Below are 14,783 nucleotides of genomic sequence, written 5' to 3' on the forward strand. Positions count from 1 at the left end.
TGGGCCGGGATCAGTGGTGACTGCTGTGATCCGTAGCAGCTTGGGAGGCTAAGGCAGGAGGATCACAAGTCCAAAGCTAGCCTCAGTCATTTATCAAGACTGTTTCCAAAATAAAAAGGGCTGGGGATGTGGCTTAGTGGTGAAGTGCCCCTGGGTTCAATCCCTGGTACCAAAAAAAAAAGTAATGAAAAAAATATTGTATTGAAAGCATCTCTTACATCTGCTCTGATTGGATTTCAGTCTTTATGTTGAAGGCCTTAGCTTCTCTTTTAATTTCTCTTTTTGTGTCTGTTTTTCTAATTGGTGCACATTCCTCCTTGTTCATTTTTTAAGCACCTCTAAAGCTTCTGTTGATGATGGTCATGGCTGTTTCAGAGGCAGAAACCCAACTCTGAAATCAGAAATTGTCAGAGTTCAAGTCTATAAGAAAAGTTGGCTCCATTCAAGTGTATAAAGAAAGGCATTTGAGATGGCCCAGGAAGTTGGCAGGGGACATTTGTCCTTCCAGAGATAAGATGTATTATAAAGTTGCTGTAATAAGATAATGGTGGTGACAGAGATAAGTGGAACAATAGTAAAATAAAGTTGAGAACCTTGGATTATGTCCACATACGGAGGGACATGTGATTTGTGTCAGATAGGAAAATAATATTGTTCAGTACATGGCGCTGGAGAAATGATTATCTAGAGTCTTACTCATCAAACTTGAGGATCAATTTGCAGATGGATCAGGAATTTTAAATGTCAGAGCAAGAATTCTTTAACATTTATATATATAAAGAAAACATGCAACTGTGCAGTAGGACAGAACTTTCTTAACCATAAAAGTATAAGCTATATAAGAAAATGCTGGTAAATTCAGCATTATCATTATCTTTTTTTATTTTTTGTAGATGAACACATTGATTTTTATGTGGTGCTGAGGATTGAACCCAGGGCCTCACACATGCTAGGCGAGCGCTCTACTTCTGAGCCTCAGCCCCAGCCCAACATCATTATTATCTTTGTTTGTCAGAGGACAGCTTAAAGGGCTGGGGACTGATCTCAGTGGTAGGGGACTTTCCTAGCATATATGAGGCCCTGGGTTCCATCCCTAGCTCCTGGGCAGGGTTATAGGGAAAGACACCTTAAAGAACATAAGTAGATGAGCCAAGGAGGAAAATATCTGTAACTTTTATAATCAATAAATATCGAGGTGCAGGGGCACATGTAATCCCAGCAACTCGGGAGGCTGAGGCAGGAGGATCACAAGTTTGAAGCCATCCTTAGCAATTTGGAGAGACCCAGGCTCAAAAAAGAACTGGAAATAATAGCTCAGTGGTAAAGCAGCCCGAGTTAGTTCCCAGTACCCAAATACAACTACCGCTGATGATCACAATAGTGAGTATTCAGAATACTGAACCCTTTCTAAGTTAAACAGGCTTCCTACTACTATTCTGTAGCCTAATATCTGTAGTCTCTGGCTTTTAGAATTATCTGGAGGCTCCAAACCCTATCTGAAGTTAATTGGTCCTGCAAATTTAAAATGTGCCATAAAGGTTTCCGAGTTACTAAGGCTCCATGATGTTGGGCAGTCATCTGTAAAATTGACTTCCACTCAGAACTTCAACATCAAGCCACTTCTTTTAGGGAAACCTAACGGAAAGATGTGATTCTCTAGAATTGTTGTTTCCATAATCTTTAATATTTCCCTCAGAATGTTGAAATACGCAAGTCCACATACTTCTTATATCAAAGTACAATTGGAAACAATGCTAGCATCTAACAAGTGATAGTCGCCAGCTACAGCTCCGTGTGTGGCGTCCTTGCTGTGTGGCCTCTCGGGCCGGCTGTGGGTTTTCTTAACACCATTCAGGTTTCTGGTGCATGGAAAGGGGTGCTTTTTCCCTCCTTCTCTCTTAGTTGGAAACAAATTGTAGCAATGAAAAAACATTTAATGTGTTTCTGTCTGTTTTGTTTTTTTCCTTCTAAAAACAAACTTTAAAAAAAAAAAATGAACTCCTTATTAAAAGAGTAAATAGGCTGGGGCTATAGCTTGCTGGGAGAATGCAGGAGCCCTGGATGCAGTCCCCAGAAAGAAAGGAAAGATGGACAGGGCGGGAAGGGTGGAAGGAAACTCCAGAGGAAAAGAATGAACAGCAGACCCCACCCCCCCCCAGCTTCCCACCTGACCCCGCAGTAGAGCCCAATCTGCTGTTGGTGGCCTGGTGTCGCAGCTCTTACAGGGTTCCGACGAAACCCTGAAGGCCAGAGCCAGATCTTTTGATACTTGTTGGTCACAGTTTCATGCGCTCATTTCTCTCTCTCCATTTTGGAGATAAAATAATCGGACGGAGAGTTATGATAGAAGTGGCTAAAAGTGGGTAGGACAATCCTGAGGGATGCCAGCGCAGGAAAGTGCTTTTGTAAAGTCACGTGTTCTGGGGGCCCAGGCTGTGACTGTGGAAGAGCATCTGTGTACACTGCTCGCGTGGTGATGCCGTGTAGTTTTCATGTGCGAATCCTGGGAATAAATCCCCAGAGCTTTGTTCTCCTGTTAAGCAAGAGATCTGTGCAGTCCCTAGTGAATTCTCCAGGAATTAAGTCTAGTGGGACTCCCTTGGTCCAGGATTTTCTGTGGTAGAGTTGTTGGAAAGTGCTGGGGGAACAGGGGACTGCTCCTGACCAGAAGGGACCAGGAGTCGACTTCATAAGCAGTCACCCTGAGCCAGGCTGACACACTTTTTGATCATCAAATGATTTTCTTCAGTTTTTCCAGATGGTGGTATCAGATCTTTCTTCTTGTTGTATTGGTCCCAGGGATGTTTGACCACTGAGCCACACCTCAGCCCTTTTTCTTTTTTATATTGAGACAGGGTCTGCCAAGTTGCTGAGGCTGGCCTTGAACTTGAGATCCTCCTGCCTCAGCCCCCAGTCTCTGGGATTAGAGTTGTGCGCCACCACCATGCCCAGCTACATTTTATTCCTCTTAGCAGAGAGCTGGATTATCTGGTTCTCTCTTCATTGAGAACTTTTAAACTGTAAGTTAGTAAGTTTATGGGTGCACGGTTCTCATCAGCCCGTTCTCTGTCATGGTGTCCGCCTTTGCACCTGTGAGGTGTGTGACACCTGGGCAGGTTTTGCTTCTGTGGTTGCCACCAGTGACAGAAGCACAGTTGATGATAGCGCTCTGGCGCTCTGTCCAGGGTCGATCTCACACCTTTCTCATATGGCCGCCTTCTTATCCAGCCTGCGGTGACAGAGCTATCCAAAAAGGTGTGTGTAATTCCCACCTCCCCGAGAGGCAGCCCAAGCCCTTACAGCCCAGAAGATGTGATAATTAAACTTCAGAGTCGTCTTCATCTGTTTACCTGGGGAGGCTTTGTTTCCAAATTGAAATGTTTCTACAAATTAATTTCGGTACTTGTAATTGAAGACGCTGGTGCCACGTACTCAGATACGCTTTGCTTGCCCGTCGGCTTGGCCTGCTATAGAGGGCGCAGCCCGGGTCAGATGGCACCAACGATGAATTTTGATTAGTAGTATTTTTCACGTAGCCTGGTTTCTCCCACCTGATAGAAGTTGCTGCATTTTTCCAAACAGGTTCTCTAATGATCTTGCTTCACCATGGCTACAAATATGGAGGGGCTGGTTCAGCACAGAGTGGGGACCCAGCAGGTGGCTGAGGTGAGTGACGGGGACTAGCACCATAGCTGGTACCCTTGCTGTTGAAAGGAAAGAAAAAATCGGTGTGCTCTGTTATTTCAAAATGGTCCCAAGGACATGGTCACGTGATCCAAATCCAGAGCAGGATGCTGTGGAAGAAAGTGTTAAGATGGCGTAGCGTAGCATTTGTCTGCTTGAACAGGACGGCTGCATACACATTACAGTGACTTGAAAGTTTGCCGCAAGCCCCAAAGAGTCTGACTCTTACCAGACTCGTGGGCATAGTTGTAACTCAAAGGCTTGGCCTTCCTGTCTCACGCCTAACACTTGGTCAATACTACCAAATGGTGGAGGCCTGGGCATTCAGCAGTAATTGGCCATCTGCCATTGTCCTAAGTGCTGAGAAACATGGAGGAGAACGAGTCAGAGTTCTTCCTTCAGTGTTCACGAGGCCTGGTTATGGAGTGACTGTAAACAGGGATTGAGAAATGTCACTCCACGGGAGGTCGGTGAGCCTGGAGGTGGGTCTTGAATGACAAGCAAGCACTGGACACACAGACCCGAGTGAGTGAGGTGGAGAATTTTGTGCCAGATTCTAGGAAGAAACTTAAGTCAAACATTTATGTAAAGGAGCTGAGGCATCAGCTTGGTATGTGGGGGCAGCTTGTGGTGTAAACGAGGTAATCCAGGCCAGACCTTGAAAAGCCGAGTTAATCTGTCATCATTCATAACACAGCGTGTGTCCACTGTACCAGATCTTCTTCTCACAATGACCTTTTGAGATTGGTACTATTATTCTTGTCCTCATAGGTGAGAAAACCAAGGCTCAAAGACATGTAGTTGGCCAAGGGCACGCTGTCGCCCAGCAGAGATTCTAACCCAGGTCTGTGCATGTTTTTCAAAGCTCCTTCAGTTAACCATGGGTTATGGTAACCAAGAGCCATGGGAAGGATTCAGGTTTGCATTTGATTAGTTTCTAAGGCAGACACAGATTTACCAAGGAACAAACAAAGGATTGTTTTTAAACGAAAACTAAGCACATACATGCTAATTTAAACCAATAAAAATAGCAGATTTTTCAGAATTTTAGATCCATCCTTAAGTTTAAGGCAACAGTATATGTAGTTACACCCCCTCCTCCAGCAAATGCAGGTTAGTGTTAACTGAAGATGAAAGAAAATAGTTCAAAAAAAAAAATTTCATATAATATTTTGGAAAGGGCCATTAGCAATATGAAAGTATTGATGTTAAACTGCTTGTATTTATGTTGCTTTAATTTATGAATGGACTAATCACCTCAAAAATAGTTGTTTTTTCAAATATTTAGGGTTATTTTATATTTTATAGGGCTCCTCATTGAGGCTGATTTGGAGACTAGTATATGGATTGCTGCTCTAAAAGGCTATCAGTTCTTTGAGAGAAGTTAAAATAGGTAAATACGTTCTGAATTATACGTTCAAACAATTTGCTAGCTAAAATTTTCTGCCAAATGCCTGATTTCCTTCAAACAATGCAAATTCATGTGTTAACTTGGTGCAATTGTTTGTCATGGCAAAACATGCATTTTTTGGAGTTAAAGGAATAGGGTGGGGCACAGTGGTGCACACCTATAATCCCAGCAGTTCTGGAGGTTGAGATGGGAGGATCCCAAGTTCAAGGCCAGCCCTGGCAATTTAGTGAGGCTCTGAGCAACACGGTGAGATTCTGTCTCAAAATACAAAAATGAAAAAGGACTGGAGATGCAACTCAGTGGTTCAAGTACCCCTCCCCTGGGTTTGTTCCCCATTACTAAAAATAAATAAAAAAGTTATCGTTCATTTTGCATGCAAGAACAATCTTCCCACTTAAACCATTCCCCATCGTTATTATTTTTAAGGGGTAAGTATGTGTGTTGTTGGAAATTTTGAGCTTAATGAACTTAAGCTGCATATAATCAGATTCGTGAAGTGAGCAGGAGATCCTTGAGTTGACCATCTCAACGCTAGACAGTATTGGGGGGCGAGTAAAGTATCCATGTTGAAGAGTTCTGAACAGTCAGTGTGCGGTGGCTCATTTGGTCAGTGAACCATGAAGGAGCAGGTGCCTCTCTCCCATAGGTGCAGGGTGCGGGGAGGCCCGGAGTGAGTACTGGCGGATGACAGGACGGGCTACTCCCCAGGAATTCCCTGTTGAGGGGCTGTGCATGAGATGGGCCACAGAGGAGTAAGTAGAAAGGGTTCCCCCACGTGGAGCGGTGGGCCCCGAGATCAGGCAGGCGGGTGGAGTCCAGGCCCTGTCACCTGCTGGGTGGGTGATGTTGTGCCTTGGTTCCTGAGCTGGAAAGTGAGAGTGATAGTAGTACCTACCTGTCCTTTAGGATTGGTGTGAGGATTCAATAAGGTAATGTGTAAAGAGCTTTTGGAAGTGCCAATAATAATGTTTAAAGACTTGTACGTGAGGTAAGAGAGGTTTAGTAAGCTTTAACAGACTTTTTAAAATTATGCACTTGGTTGTTGTGTTTTTGTTATTTTCTTTAAAGTTATGCTCTTTGTTTTGAGATGGGGTCTCACTGTGTTGTCCTGGCTGGCCTCAAACTCTTGGGCTCAGGCGATCCTCCTGCCGAACAGGTAGCTGCGAGCACAGGCGTGTGTCACCCTGCCCAGCAGTGGCATGCCTTTCCTGCAGCGGTGGGTGGTTATGTAAATGACTTTCTCTAGAGTCCCCGGATTAACTTTCTAGAACAGGAAGTTGGATGGTACAAAACAACCGCTTGATGTCTGCTGTCAAAACGATTCAGTTACTCAGAGCTTAGCATAGTGGTCAGGAGTGGGGACTGCAGCCAGGTTGCCTGATCTCAGGGCTGGCCCTGAGCCTTTTCATTTCTGTGGGGTCGGTAGTAATGTCTCTGCTTCCCTCGAGACGGTGGGAGTTGGAGTCTCCTCCCTAGTTTGCTCAGTCTAGCTGGAAGTTTTTCAGTGTTGACTTGTTGATCTTCTCAAAGGACCAAAGCTTTTGGATTTGTTAATTTTTTTCCCTATCACTTTTCTATTCTTTATTTGATTAATTTTCACTCCAAGCCACAATAAGTACCATTTAACATTCATTAGATTGGTTAGAATTAATGAATTAGTGTCCGCGAGGATGCAGAGAGATTGGGAACCTTCCTCTGCTGGCTGCAGTGTAACCCCAATGCCCGTCAGCTACGGAACTTCATTAGTTGACAGATAAGAATTGGCAGCGGATGCAGTGAGACCTTGAGTCGTATCGAATTTTGCTTTTCATTTATGAAAGAAATGATTCTTTTTCTAAAGATGCTGCAGTACTTTTTAAACATTTAAGGTTTCTCTCGGTGACTAGAAATGTAAACAAACGCCTGCACACATGTAAATACACAGGTGCTGTCCCACAGGGTCACCTGCACAGGAGCACTTCTCAGCTCTAAGATATTTTGAATTAGGAGCTTTGGAGTTCACTTGCTGAAGCACTTTGAACGTCTATGAGCAGGAGGACTTAAGTCACTCATACAGCGACCCTGTAAGTGGCATGTGTCTCTGCAGTAGTCACGAGGTGGCTTTATAGATCTGCCCAAGCTTTCCCCTGGTCCCCAGGCCGTCTAAGGGGCTCCCAGTGGCCAGACACTCTGAACAGGAAGATCCTGCCTTGGGGGAGAAAGTCAAATCTTACACCTTTATTATCATTTTTACCATGAAGACTCTGACATCTTCACTGCAGAAAACTTAAACTGTCGCTTCCATGTACTGGGGTGTTACACACACAGCTTGCCCAGTGCAGGGACGGGGCCCAAGGGACAGAGCTGCTATGGCTCAGGTTCCAGGTTTCCATGTCCTGCAAGACCCCAGTCAAGCTGAGCAAATTTGATGAATTCTGCCCTCTTACCATGTGGACGGTTTTCATTTTCTTGTTCAAGTAGTGCACATACATGGATCTTAAAGCTCGCTGGCTGGTGTGGAGCACCTCCACACTGCTGTGCACGTCCGCTGCCAGTCACCGCTGTCCGTGGCCAGTACTTCCTTCATCTTCCCAAACTGACTCTGTCCCCATTAAACACCGACTACCCATTCTCCTTTTCCCTGCGCCCTGGCTGCCCACCATTCTTTCTATGCATCTGACGACTCTAGGAATCTCGCCTATTTTGGGAGTGGCTCATATTACTTAGCATAATGTCCAAAAGGTTCGTCTGTGTTGTAGTGTGTGTCAGAATTTCCTTCCTTTTTTAAGGCTGATTAATATTCCATTGGGCCACATTTTTTATATCTCTCCACCCTTCAATAGATATTTAAGTTGCTTTCACCTCTTGGCTACTGTGAGCAGTGCTGCTGTGAACAGCCCCCCCCCCCGCCCCTCACAACCACCATCCTGCTTCCTATGAATGTGACTGCTTTCAAGGAGAGTCACACAGAGCTTGTTATTTTGCGACTGGTTTATTTCATTTAGCTTAATATTCTCAAGGTTTAGGATCTATTCTATTTAATTGATCTCTGTATATGTCCTTTTTATGCTAGAACTAGACTGTTTTGTAGTAAGTTTTGTGATCAGTGAGACATGTCGCTTTGTTCTTGCTTTTCAAGATGATGCCTAGAGGTGCCATCAGAATGTTGGGATATACTTTTGTGTTTCTGAAAAGAAATCATCGGGATTTTGATAGGCATTGCACTGAATCAGTGTGGCTTTGGGTATTTTCAGCATCTTGACAACACTGTGTCTTCCAACTCCATGAACATGGGATAGCTTTCCACTTCATTTATGGCGTCTTTAACCTGTTATAGCAGTGTTTTGTAGTTTTCTGTCTTTTTTTTCCCCTGGGTTGTTATATTTACTTTATTTTCATGTGGTGCTGGGTATGGGACCCAGTGCCTCTCATGTGTGAGGCAAGCGCTCTGCTGCTGAGCTATAACCCCAGCCCTGGGCTTGTTACTTTTCATGCTGTTGTGAATGGAATCATTAATTTCCTCTTCAGATTGTGCAGAGTTAAGAAAGGTGACTGGTGTTTTGTGTGTGGATTTTGTATCCTGCAGCTTTGCCAAACTTAGAGTTTCTAACAGAGCTTTCTTACATATCAGATCACATCGGCTACAAACGGAAACAGTTTCTCTTCCTTTCCCATTTGGCTGCCCCTGCCCCCTTTTTTCCCTGATTGCTTGGGCTAGAACTTTCCTGGTGTTGAGTAGAAGTGGCCAAGGCGCAGGCATTCTTGGCCCCTCCCTGATCTTAGAGGAAAGCCCCCAGTCTGCCGTCCTTGACAGGCACTGCCATTAGCAGTGGCTCTTCAGCCAGGCCTGCTATGTGGAGGTGATCTCCTCTGGTCCTTCTTGGCTGAGCGTCTTGATCCTAAAGGGGATAGGATTTTCTCAGGCTGCTTTTTCTCCATCAACTGAGGCTTGTGTGGGTGGTTTTCCCTCATTACACCCATAGGGCGTGTGGCTGATGAGTCCAGGTGTTTGGAGCCACTCCTGCGGTCTTTAGCAAACCGCTCCTGGCCGCGCTTGCGTGCTCCTTTAACACGATGCTGAGTTGAGTTTGCTGGTGTGTCCCCGAGGACTGTGTCGTCATTGGTTGGTGACGGTAGGCTGCAGTTCTCCTGTGTCTGCATTTTCACCAGGTGACGCCAGCCTCATAAAATGAGTTAGGAGAGTCCTCCTCTTCAGTTTTTGGCAGAGTTGGAAGGATGGGTGAAATTCTTCTTTAAGTATTTGATAGGATTCCCCAGTGAAGCCATGTGGTCGAGCGCTTTTCCCTTTGGGAAGGTTTGATGGCTTAGTTGATCTCATAGTTCTAGGTCTACTCTGATCCTCTGTTTCTTCATCGGTCTTGACTCGCCATCATGGATGGGGGAACTTCATGGTTTAAATGACTCGTATGCCCACATCTCTTCTCTCCATCATCCCAATAAGACTGTATGTGTCCACCGCAGGAGCCATGGTGCTGTTGTACGATGTGCCACCTGCTTCCTGGTGTCTCTGGTGGCGTCGAGACTCTCTGCTATTTTCCATACAGAGACATCCGAAGAATGTTCCGGCGCTGCTTTCCTGTGGAAGCCTTCCTCCTCAGCCCTCTGCCCTGCTCCTGCTTGTGTTTCTGGCTTGGTCGGCCCTTCTCTCTCGTTTCGATTCTTTGTTTCCTTGAGTCCCTGTCTTTCTCCTGGTTTCTTCATTACTTTTTTTTTTTTCTTTGTTTTTTATGGAGAACATGCTTCCGTGGCTTCCTGGGAAAAGGTGCCTGGGACACGGTGGTGTTTGATGTCTGAGATCTGAACCTGCCCTTATTTACTCTCCTGCGCTGAGCTGGTGGTTTAGGAATAGAAACCGAAGTTGAAAGTGGTTTTACTTCAGCGTTTCAAAGGCATTTCGTTCTCAGCTTGGAGTGTTGCTTTTGGAAAGTTCAAGGCCGCTCTGCTGCTTCTCTCTGGAAGGCCTCCCTGGGCTGAGGCTGCTCTGGGGCGCTCCTGCGCCTCCCCCTGGGCGGTGCTGGAGCTGCAGCCTCCTCCTCGGGCCTCCGCCCTGCCCCGCTGCCCACCCCCGTTGTTCAGATGGTCTCTTTAGCCCTTGGTTCTGAAGTTCCCGGTTTGTCCCTTAGTGGGTGCGTTTTTCAAATCCATGATGCTCAGGGCTCAGGTGGTTCTTTGGGTTTAGAAATCTGCATCCTCCTGCTTTAGGAAAGTGCTTTACACTAGCTCTCCGAGACTTTCTTCCTGAATTTTGTTCAAGACTCTTTCTAGAACTTCTGACGAGCTGGAGTCTGGACCCTTGAGCTGGCGCCTTCGTTTCCTCCCGTTTCATCTTTTCCTCCCAGGGCTGGGCGCCACGCCCCTGCCGCATCTGCAGGTTGCTTTCCTAGAGTCGAATGTCCAAGTTTTTCCAGGCAAGAATTCCCCAGTTGCGTGTCTGAGAGGTGTGGGCCTTGTTGCCGCTCTCCTGTCCTTGTCTGTTTGAAAGCTGTGGCACAGGACACTGGAGGGGGGCCGGGGTGGAGGGTTCCCCTTCCTTAGGTCACTGTCGGGGCCACCCTGGGCTGTGTGGGGGCCTTGCTGCTGATGGGCCGAGCGCCACAGCGCGCCCTCCTCTCGCTCTGCCTGTGACCCACGCAGCCTCTGAGGTGGGCGTGACTAGCCAAGACGCCGGTCACTCTGCTGGCCACAGGACATCCCCACGCAACACTGCACTCTTCAAAATCCCGTCCCCTGCCTTATTTGGGTGCAATATCCTACAGGATGTCTTCTCCCCAATAATAGAGGGGTTTCTGGGGTGCTGTCTCTCTTGCCTCCCTTTCTTCCCTTGCCTGAGCCGTCCTTGACCCCCGATAAAGGCATTTCTGTGTTCGTGTGGTCTTTTAGTTGCCACCCTGGCAGCTGGTGACGCATCACCTTTCCATACCTCTTGGAGGAGGGAGGGATCAGGGTTGGCTCCTTCACTGTGCAGATGTGTCGCCTCTGGGTTGGGGCCTGTTGCTCAGCTCGTCTGCACACAGACTTCCTGTTTCCTGCAGTGGAGTGAGGCACGGTGTGGTGGGGGGTTGCTGGTCCCTGGTTTCCAGCCTGCTGAGCCCTGCTTTCTGTGAGCCCCAGAGTCCTAGACGGAGCCTTCTCAGGGCTCTGAGGGGGCATGGGCCAGCTCCTCGGCGGTGTGCGCCCCTGCAGCTGTGTCCATTCTGCTGGGTCAGCTTCCACTCGGCCATCTGCTGTTTCTTAGCATGTCTGACCCCCTCCTCTCCCGACTGCTCTTTGTGTCCTTGTGCATTTGGGCCCTTTTTATTATTGTTCATTTACTCCTACTGCAATGTGATTTGGTAAAGAAATGGGGGTAGCAAATGTACATGTTTTCTGTGTTTAACTGGAAGTCAGGAAGCACTTGTCCTTGTAAAGCAAATTGTCATTGTTCACTGATGGACTTCAAGGGGCTCCAGAAATATCCCTAATTTATTTATCATGAGATTGTTAAGGAGTGCTTCCTGCGTGCTGGGTGAAGGCTCTGCAACATGAGTTTCTGTTCTCTTAGAAATAGACGGTGAATATCTCACCACAACTAACATGTCAGGAGGCCAGGGTGCTCCTTTGGGAAAGAGACCCATGGGAGTCGACGTCTGGGTCTGGCCAGCAGGATCTGTCTCAGACGGTGGCATTTAAATGGAGACCTGAATGGTGTGGGAGTGGTTCTTGTGAGTTTCTGGGGTGAGGCTACAGAGGTGGGGGGACTCTAGGCAGGGAAGCAGGGGAGGACGCTTGGAATATTCTAGAGACTGTCTCTATATTCTATAGAATGTCTCCCTACAGGACAGCCCCCGTGAGGCCTGTGTGGCAGGAGCTCAGGGCAGAGGGGATGGGGCAGGGGGAGAAGCCGGGCCACAGCATCTTGGCCTCACGGGCCGTGGTGACGGACCTGTATGTTATTTCCCATGTGCTGGGAGCCATTGGAGAGTCTTGAGCAGTCTTCTGGGGTTGGATCGGGAGCCTCCAGGGTGCAGTGGGTGCGGCTGGTGTTCGCCCTGAGCACTGCGCTCCCTTCCTAGGGCGAGCAGATGCATCTCCTTAATCCTTGCAGTGGAATTCCGCTGGGTGGCTGTGCCCATCCTGTATGATGTCCCTGCCCTCCCTGGTCTGTATTGATGGAGCCAGACTGTATCCCCTGCAGGACTACATGGCTAAGATTTCTTCTAAGAGTTGGAAAGTGGACGTCTCTGACATTACGTAATGCAGGCGTTTCTGAAAACCCTGTGTTCTGTACGCTAAAAATAACAGCTTATAGAAAAATAGGGCTTGGCACAGACCAGGGACTACCAGAAATAATAACCCTAATAAAAATAAAAATAGCACAGTTACAAAGATACGTTAATCCTAATAATGAAACTTAAGTACAGGATTTTGTCTTAAAGTGAAAATAGTTTCTATGGAAGAAAATATGAGGAAGGATTAAAGATGCTGAATTCCTGCCTGACACTTGAGAGAAATGTATGCAATGTATAAAGACTGGGGGAAGCGCGCAGTGAGACAGAGGACGGGGGACAGTCCTGGTGTGAGCAGGCAACATGCACAACGCCGTCGTTGACCCCCCCCCATCCTGTGATGTCACCCAATGATACAAAGCTTTGCAGAGTTGGGAGCAGTCACGTGTGAATCGGTTGGGTTTCCGCTGGTGCTCTGACGTCATTTCTGTGACAGTTTCATAGGTCACACATTTAGAGAGAACTTGACAGCAGAGCATCCATCGTAACGGTGACCCTCGTGTGCGCCAGACACCCTGAGCTGTGTTAGTGTGTGAGCTCGTTCAGTCTTAAAGCCTGTCGCTGTGTGTGTGCGAGGGCTGAGGGTGGACCCACCCAGGGCCTTGCACATGCCGAGCAAGTCCTCACAATTAAAGTTAGGGTTCAAGCCCGGGGCGCGCAGGTATCCAGTATGCTCGTGGATTCTATTAGGGTAGAGAAACGCCCTGGGAACAGTGGTACGAGCTAACCCGTCAGCCTTCTGCAAGTCAGGCAGGTGAGGAATTGTCACTGAGGGGTTCACACTCCTCGTGATGCTTCATCAGCCCTTATCTTTGGGGGTTGCATGGCCCATCTCTTATTTATGAGGTCTTCCCTACCACATGGCCATAAATCTTAGATTGTTTTCTGAAAGATTTTAAAGTTGAACTTTCTAGATTTAGAACTTTGAACCTCCTGGAATTGACATTTTAGTCTAAGATGAGGATTTATAAGGGTCAAGGATCCATAACTTTATTATTCATCTTTAAGAGGGTCTTGAATTTTTTCAGTCCTTTCAACTTAATTGTAAATTTTTAAGTTAATTTGTTACAATAGATAAATACAGAAACAACGCCTGCTGGCTTCCAAAATTGAGATTTGCAAATACTTAATCAATTTGAAGAGAATTGACATTTTTATGATATTGATGTTGGAGTTTACAATCCATTGTGGCAAGTCTTTTTTTCCAAAAAGATCTAGCACTTCTTTGATTATGTTTCCTAATACTTTGTTTTATGATGCTGTTTATAAATATCAGATTAAAATTTTAATTTCCAGTTCTTGCTGGCATGTAGAAATGCAAGTGGTTTTGTTTTTCATTTTTAAACTTGAGCAGTTTGTTCTTATTAATTCTGGTAATTCTAAACTCATTGGGTTTTGTTGGCCTCTGATTTATTGGTAGTTTTACGTTTTTCTTTGTTTTTTCCTTACTATTTTGGTTCGGATAGTCTAGTGCAATGTCAAATGGAAGTGGCGATAGTAGGCATCATTGCCTTGCCCTTCGTCATTTTAAAAGAAAGCTTTTAGCAGCTCTGTGAGCTTTTACTTTATTAAAGACTTTTTCTTATTCTTAATTGTAATAAAAATTATTTTCTTGAGCAGATGATGAATTTTATTGCTTTTTTTTTTGCATTCAGTAGGGTAATTATGATTTCCCGCCTTTGATCAGTTTATGTGGTGAATTGGGTTTGTTAACTCCCCTTTTTTAAAAAAAATATTTGTTTTAGTTGGATATAATCTTTATTTTTATGTGGTACTGAGAATCGAACCCAGTGCCTCACATATGCTAGGCAAATGCTCCACCACTTAGCTACAACCCCAGCCCAAGCTAATCTCATCTTGATTTTAATTTTATACACACATTCTTGACTCAATTTGTCTTCTTTCTTTTTTTTTTTTTTTTTTTAATTTAACTCCAGTGTTGAGGATGGAACCCAGGGCCTTGCATATGCTAGACTAGGCAAGCACTCTACCACTGAGCTCTATGCCCAGCCCTTTTTGTTTTGACAGGATTTCCCGTGTAAGTTGCCCTGGTTGGTGTCGAACTTGAAATCCTCTTGCCTCCACCAGCCTCCAAGTAGCTGAGATCACAGACATGCACTGCTGCGCCCAGCTCTTGGCTAACTAATTGTTTAGGAGTTTTGTCTCTGTGTTCGTGAGTGAGGGTGACTTATAATTTTTCTTGAGTTAGCATCAAGGTATGCTAACTTCTAAAATGGGGTGAAAGAAGATTCCTTCATTTTCTGTGCCCTAATCATTTACATGAAGTTGGAATTGGTGTTCCTGGGATGCTTGTAGAACTTGCCAGTAAAATATTAGTGCCTAGAAAAATTTTTATGATTCTACCTAAGAAATTGTCCATTTGGTCTTAAATTTGAAAACTTATTGTCATACAGTTGTTCAGA

The 14,783-nt window shown here is 45.8% G+C and overlaps 1 protein-coding gene across 8 annotated transcripts in view; it reads left to right on the forward strand.

The window, feature by feature from the left end:
* Positions 1 to 14,783, forward strand: part of Nr2c2 (nuclear receptor subfamily 2 group C member 2) — a 66,092-nt gene that overhangs the window by 10,157 nt on the left and 41,152 nt on the right. For 5 of the 8 annotated variants that reach the window (XM_078033415.1, XM_078033416.1, XM_078033414.1 and 2 more), the window contains exon 2: positions 3,583 to 3,666. The exons of 2 other annotated variants lie outside the window; for them this stretch is intronic. In XM_078033415.1, coding sequence (XP_077889541.1) covers positions 3,607 to 3,666 — 60 coding nt within the window. In that variant the 5' untranslated portion in view covers positions 3,583 to 3,606. Of the gene's footprint in view, positions 1 to 3,582; positions 3,667 to 4,992; positions 5,078 to 14,783 lie in introns of those variants that run through there. One more of the 8 variants, XM_078033419.1, reaches the window with a different exon arrangement.

The sequence above is a fragment of the Ictidomys tridecemlineatus genome, chromosome 16 (genome assembly GCF_052094955.1).
Source record: "Ictidomys tridecemlineatus isolate mIctTri1 chromosome 16, mIctTri1.hap1, whole genome shotgun sequence".
In the NCBI taxonomy this organism is placed as follows: domain Eukaryota; kingdom Metazoa; phylum Chordata; class Mammalia; order Rodentia; family Sciuridae; genus Ictidomys; species Ictidomys tridecemlineatus.